At 37.4% G+C, this 6,851-nt stretch overlaps 2 protein-coding genes across 3 annotated transcripts in view; one reads left to right on the top strand and one right to left on the bottom strand.

The window, feature by feature from the left end:
- LOC107727928 (uncharacterized) overlaps positions 1 to 2,905 on the bottom strand; it is an 11,095-nt gene extending 8,190 nt beyond the window's left edge. The window contains exons 1-2 of one of the 2 annotated variants that reach the window (XM_016537975.1): positions 2,873 to 2,905; positions 2,399 to 2,512 (exon numbers count right to left, since the gene is read on the bottom strand). In XM_016537975.1, the coding sequence (XP_016393461.1) occupies positions 2,399 to 2,487 (89 nt within the window). In that variant the 5' untranslated portion in view covers positions 2,488 to 2,512; positions 2,873 to 2,905. The remainder of the gene's footprint in view (positions 1 to 2,398; positions 2,513 to 2,872) is intronic. The other variant, XM_016537974.1, reaches the window with a different exon arrangement.
- Positions 2,906 to 5,024: 2,119 nt separating this feature from the next.
- Positions 5,025 to 6,851, top strand: part of LOC107727917 (cleft lip and palate transmembrane protein 1 homolog) — a 12,510-nt gene continuing 10,683 nt past the window's right edge. The window contains exon 1 of the mRNA XM_016537955.1: positions 5,025 to 5,117. Coding sequence (XP_016393441.1) covers positions 5,064 to 5,117 — 54 coding nt within the window. The 5' untranslated portion in view covers positions 5,025 to 5,063. The remainder of the gene's footprint in view (positions 5,118 to 6,851) is intronic.

The raw sequence follows: 6,851 nt of genomic DNA, 5'->3' as shown, positions 1-6,851 counted from the left end.
AATGGTGAAGGGATAGATCAAATAGGCCAATTGATGGATCATGGAAGGTTTGTGAAGAAATTTCATGCTCCCTTGTAAAAGTATTTTTTAGTATTTTTAAAATACAAAAATACAGTAGTTTATTTTGATACATGGTGTGGCTGCTGTATTTTGTAGTTTATTTTGATACACTTAAAATGAAGGTATTTGGTATTTTATTTTAAAATACATTTTGATGTATCTTTGCCCAACCCTGCGAACATGATCCCCATGTCACACTGTAGGATCTCAGTTGTCATAATGTCAGACTGTATGACAGTCAAGACGTGACAAAAACGGACGTACACAAGAAGACTTGTCCGGAGTTTTACGTTATCAATCCGTGACCCGCGTTCTCTCTCTATAATGGTAGCTAGCAAACAAAAGCAATATGTAGCATTAGTTTTTTTAATTACATGCCTTGATAATAAAAAACGAAAAAAATGAAGACGACGTATATGGAGCAAGTCATGGCTGGGCAAAAGAGGACTTTATGGACTTCCAGTTCTACAGAGCGAACTTGAGGTAATTTTGTTATTCGAGTTTAAACATCCGGGGCAGGATAATAAATAAACTCAATAAGTTTTTCTTCTTGTTGTACTGTCCACCTGACTCGTTTCGACATTTTCACTGAGGTGGTTTGAAGTTGTTGCGTTAATTGCATTATCAGGTTCAGCGCTCCTATTGGTTCTTGGTTTGACGGTCGTCGTAGGAGATGTCACATTGCAGGAAAGTGTCTGAAATCTTCTGACACTGCCAGAATTTAATCAAAGGAAAAAATGTATCGCAACGGCCGTTAATCGGCTGTCGGTGAACATGTCAAACCAGCGATCAAAGACAACAGATTTTAGCCTAGGATTATAGAAATCTTTTAGGATTTCCAAAATTTGTCTCAGACAACCAAATCGTGGCCAAAATCGCACAGTGTGAGCCGGGCTTAAGATTCAGTCTCTCTAAACCCCTCCTTTCCGTGAGCCTACTCTGCTCTGATTGGTCAGATGGCCCAGTCATTTGTTATTGGTCTACCGCATACAGTGCGTGTCAGAAACGAAACGGCCATTGTCATAACTGAATGACAGCTCCAGAGAGAATGTATAGAGAGAAAAGATGGTATCGATTTTACCTTCGAGCCAAAAATTTTAAAAAAAATTTAAAATTTAAAAAAATTTAAAATTCGAGCCAGAGACCGATGATGAAACGTCTAGTTGATCAACCACAAGCACAACTGGAGCAGGATGTTTCTCAGTGGTAAGTGTCAACTTAGATTGCCGTAGTTTATTTAGGTGCACTTGTGGGAACTGTATCAGAATGCCAAGCGAAGGTGAAAACCTCTGCTGCGATGAAGTACAACAGGTATTAGTGTTATACGTTTCTGCATTTGTTGAGCATTAGACGCCTGTTTTATGAAGAATTAAGTGTATTTTGAACGATCAATAGAAAATATAAACATTTATTATCTATCATACTTACACACGTTGTGATTCAGTGGAGCAATCTGGTCCAAATAAACGGGCACAGAATTGATCCATCTTTCAAGAGCAAGTGTTTTGTAAATCCTTGAACACCCCAAGATTAGAGAAGCAGTCGTCAGTAAAATGACGGGAACACGAAAAAGATTGTACTGCTGTGGTTGTTTTCTTTGCAGCCTCATCATTCGGAAGTGAAAATAAAACAAATTTACTTTCACATTGTTGGACACACTGTCTTCTCAACATGATGTTATAGCACACAGAAATGCTACACTATTTCAGGGCGGGTCAAGTTGTTTGCGCCGACAACATAGAACATAGGCAGGCATTATGCAAATGTATTACCCAGTGACGTGTAGCCATCACAAAAGTGGGATTCAAATTTCCTGACGACTCCTTTAGGTGATATGAATAGATTCTATTTTTTTAAAGAGACAATAACTTTATTTACCGTGCACTGTCAGCTTCACAACTTTGCAGATAGTTTACATTCACAGACAGCTACATTACACACTGCGTGAAAGGCAATATTCGAAATGGCACAATAGGGGCACTTTAAAACTAATTCGGCTTGCCATACGCTCCGCCTGTGTTTGAACGCGACTTGCGCCTCAGTTTCATATTCCTGGAGCATCTGCATCTGAGTTGACGCTGATTGGCGAAACGAAACTTACACTCAATCTAGACCTCAACCTAGACGCAAACCAACAAGACCTGAATATATTTGATAACAGTCCGTTAGCATGAATATTCGGAGGACAAGAAGCAAATGAATTGTTGTTTTCATGATTATATGTCCATTCTCCTCAACGTTTATATTGATAAACCTCTTTGATTCCTAAAAGAATGAAACACAAATTTCCTCAGAATATCACCTAGTCTACTGTGTTGCTATTAAAAACGTTTCTTACCAGTTACTTACCAGTTGTCCATCTCGCATTTGTGTCGGCTTCTGTTCCTGCCAGATATGTTGAATGAGTGTAGCAGCCCAGGAGCGCATATATAGCCTAGTCTCTCTCCATTTCCTAAAAACGAAACTTACCATTATTAGAGGTCTGTCGAAACAGTTATTAATGGGTTTCAGTCACGTGGCTTTTTTGTTGCGGCCGCCATCTTTAGGACCTTGCGTAGCCTGTCCTTGGTAACGTTAATCGGAAACCAAAACAACACTTCACCAACAACGGAAAACAATGGTATTAAAAAAAAATTAAATAAATAAAATAGATACTTTAGGATTAGATCCTTATTTACTGTCAAGCGAACTGCTGACTCCACTAAAGTCTAGTGAAAACTTACCAACTTGACGTTTGCTGATAGGCTGTTTACATCTACCTCATACACAATCCCTCTCCGTACACTCGGGCCATTTTCAGTTAAATTTTCACCTGCTAGAGACTTGTCCATCGGCCCGGATCCATCTGCAGCACCCGGCCTGGATGCTTGCGTGCTCACTTTCAGATTCTGGGCCGAATCAACCGGACCAGATGCGGCAGCCGTAAATTGCCGACGTAGTCAGTTACATGTGTTTTGGCAGTGGTGAGCACCTGTACATAAATCTGCTTAAATTTAGCAACTGTAAAAGCAGGACACAGCTACTACAAATGATCTCAGACATATTGATGCATATACATTTGATTGCAGTACATTGTCATTGTAAAAATCACTGCAACTAGCTTATATAGGCTTTTTAGTTAACAGACTATTTGAAAATAACGTTCTTCTATATAATTATAAAACTAATAGTACAAACAAATCCTCTTCACTCTAACATCCTTGAAGTAATTACATTGTTACATTCATAAAAATAAGAATGTGGAAACTAAAACTACAAACCTTTCTCCTTGTATGCGCTGAACCGTCATCATCCTCCTCTTCTTCATCTGTTTGTTTGCGGATTTCCACATCTCTTGGTAAATAATCCATTGTGATTTGCTGTTATCACAGCCCAGAGCACAGCAGATTGGCGGAATTGCAATTCGGTCCCACAAATGGCGGCCGCACCACTGTGTGACGTCACATGAAACCTATGAATAGGCTAGTATTTAATCTGAATAGCAACATTTGTGAGATATAATCAGTCAAAACGGTTTTGAGACTATATCTGATCTAATTTCGTGTCTCTTGAAAAATATAGTGTTGTGACATTGTATTAAAGTTTAACTAAAGAAGGATTTGATTTTAGATTTGTGTGGAGTTTTTATTTTGAAGTGAAAAATGTAGATCCTTGGCGTAAGAATTGGCACAGAATGTTTTTATTTTTGTAACCTAATACTTGTAAGGCTTTGTCAAGCCAACATAGCCTAATGAAACAAACTATTATTTAAGATTCCTCTTCTTCTTCTTCTTCTTCTTCTTCTTCTTATTATTATTATTATTATTATTATTATTATTATTATTAATATTATATTACATATAATATAATATATTGCATGCATGCAGGGCTGGGCTGGGATTAAAATTCGGCCCTGGACAAATCCAGCCCATTTGGCCCACAAATTCCCTGAGAATGTTTTGCTGGGTTAGGGCCTTCAATTGAAGTATAATAAATGAATAGCCTAAATAAAACAGGACAGACACAGATAATACCGGTAATAGATATTACTGAATTCAAATGTAACAAAGTTATTAATTATGCATTTTTGTCACATAGAAATGTACTGGACAGTAAAGCATTAATTTTGAGCTAGAATGCAGAAAATTTAATGTTATTACATTTTGTCATCATTTCCTCACCCTCATGTTGTTCTAAACCTGTGTGACTTACTTTCTTCTGTGGAACACAAAAGGAGATATTTTGTAGAATGTAACCAAACCATTTTATGGACAAAAATTTCTTGAATTTCTCAAATTATCTTATTTTATGTTCCACAGAAGAAATAAATTCATACAGGTTTGGAATGACATGATGTTGAGTAAATAATGACAATTTAAATTTTTGGGTGAACTATCCCTTTAAGAACTTCAATAGGCTATTTGTAAATAGTAAACACCTATTTTATATAAGACACTGATTTTTATCTTAAACGAGGCTCTTATTGAATCAACATTTTACTTAAATTAAAATAATTAATTAGAACTAAACATTTAAAGAGGAAGAAGCTACTAAACCTATTCTGTTAAATAGTTGCGCCCCCCTAAGGACGGCCCTGGTGCCCATAATTCGGCTCATTGTTTCAAGATAAACAATTTAATTTGTTTAATCACATCGATGTTCAAAAATAAAGGGATGCAAATTTAATTTTTTTAAATAAGTCTAAACTAAATAATAATTTAAAAATAAATAAGAATAAAAACTAAACTTAAATCCCCATAATTCCCTTGCTGTTTGTATTTATGATAAGAGCTGAATCATGGAATCAACAAATTGAACTGGGACATATGAAAATTAAAATAAACGGCTATATTAAAAAAAAAACGTTTCAACGTTTTTGAAACGGTTCTTTGAGACGAACTGTTTGAAAGAACCGATCCGTAGTAGTTCCCGATTAGAAGTTCACATACAGAAAATCTCGCGATATATCAGATTACATACCACCACATTTAACCACATTACAGTGTGCGATAGAGACAGGTAAGATGGCGGCGCAGGAGACTCAAGCAACACAGCAGTCGTCCGTAACCAACGGAGAGGTAAGAATTGCCGAAATTATAAAGTGTAACCGTCAAATGGACGTGTCAACGAACAGCTTTAATATAGTCCACACGTTCACGAAAGCAAATACTTGTTTCGTGTCAGTTTTAAAGAAGAAAACCAGAATGCCGGTCTGAATCAGCGACCCCTTTAATTCAGCATGCATTGGGGCAGAAATGCTGCCTGAGTCACGAAGGGTCTGTCCGATTGTATGGCTAATTTTTACCGGCATATCTCATTTTTACAAAACAGAACAGATCTCAGTTTATACCACTGATCTACAATAGAGAACATATATATATAGAGCAGTGGTTTATAGCATTAATCTATTTCACAGGCTGTATTTCAAAGCCTAGTTAATTGCTGCTTCCCTTGACAGCATTTTTGGGCATCATCATATTTGAACGCGCGTTTGATGCCCTTTAACGCTGGTAGACCGCTGACGAGGCTTTGAGAAACAGCATATATTATAGACGGCTGTTCAGATATTGATCTATGTAGTGTTATGAGCTGATGTCTATGAGTTGATCAGTGTTAGCATGCTGGCTAACTAGCTGCCTAGCTCCTCTGTTAGCTTCACATGTCAAAGCAGTTTAAAGATGGCAGTATTGTGCCACCCTGGTCATTAATCCGCCAGTTAGACTTTATTGTGACAAAATAGCACGTGTCTTGGTGTAGATAGAGGAACTGTAGTGGTGGTGAGAAGTTTTGTAATAATTATAGCATGTTGTGTGCAGTCAGCTACTTGGGTAATTAATTGGTCAGGGGTGATCAGTCCTATTACTGGAGATTTGCTTTCATATAGAGATTTATTGCAGCCATGTTCCTATTGTTATTTTCTAGTGAACATGCTGACTTTGGTTATTTATTTTTGGTGGAGTTAGACCTAAACTCTGAGGATAGCCGATCAAGAGTGAGAACTTACTATTGGCCTGCTACTGGATTAAGTAGCTTGATTTATCTGGATGAATAACCCTGGGGTTACTGATTACACCGGTTAAAGGTCATAGGTGGTATCATTCATAAACATTACTCAGGTTCACTAACCTTTTTCCAAAACCGATGTGGGCTGCCAAATGTAAACAAGTGGATAACAGTTTCTCAGCATTTCTCTTGAAATCTCAAGCTTGTTAATTTTACGGGAAACACAGAAATCTGGTCTGATGTCCTTTATCTGTGATTTTTTGTTTAATTCATCATTTTGCACCCATGCTCTAGGTGGGATCTTCTGTTAATAGTAAGGGGTGTAATTAGTTCTGTTGACACAAATTACCATGATAACAAAGCATCAGGTTCTTCACGTTTTCCAGAAAGGCCTTTCCATCATCTGGGATTGGGTCGACCTCAACCACATCATCAGAAAACTACAATGGATTTTTGTTTTGGGTGCATATGGTAAACAATAGAGGTCTCAGGACAGAGCCCTGGGGCACCTCGTATTCAGAATGAGGATTGGCAATGATTGGCTGCCCACATTCACTGCTTGAGGTTTGAACAGTAAGTTCAAGACCCACTAATAGCGAGTTTTGGGAAAATATACTCTACACCAGTGCTTAAACACAGACAGTGATAGCAACCAAAGGTCGATTACGCATGTTGTTGCCTTCGTACTAGGACTGCACAATTAATCGAATTTTGCAATTACAAATACAGATGCCACAATTACAAAAACAGCATTTAATCGTTCAAAGTCCACTTATCTTATTCTGCATGCTTAAGATGTGTTTTTTTTT

Source organism: Sinocyclocheilus rhinocerous, unplaced genomic scaffold, assembly GCF_001515625.1.
Source record: "Sinocyclocheilus rhinocerous isolate Xijiao unplaced genomic scaffold, SAMN03320098_v1.1 scaffold877, whole genome shotgun sequence".
In the NCBI taxonomy this organism is placed as follows: Eukaryota; Metazoa; Chordata; class Actinopteri; order Cypriniformes; family Cyprinidae; genus Sinocyclocheilus; species Sinocyclocheilus rhinocerous.
The sequence above is the reverse complement of the archived record's forward strand: the minus strand, read 5'-3'. Positions and strand labels throughout refer to the sequence as shown.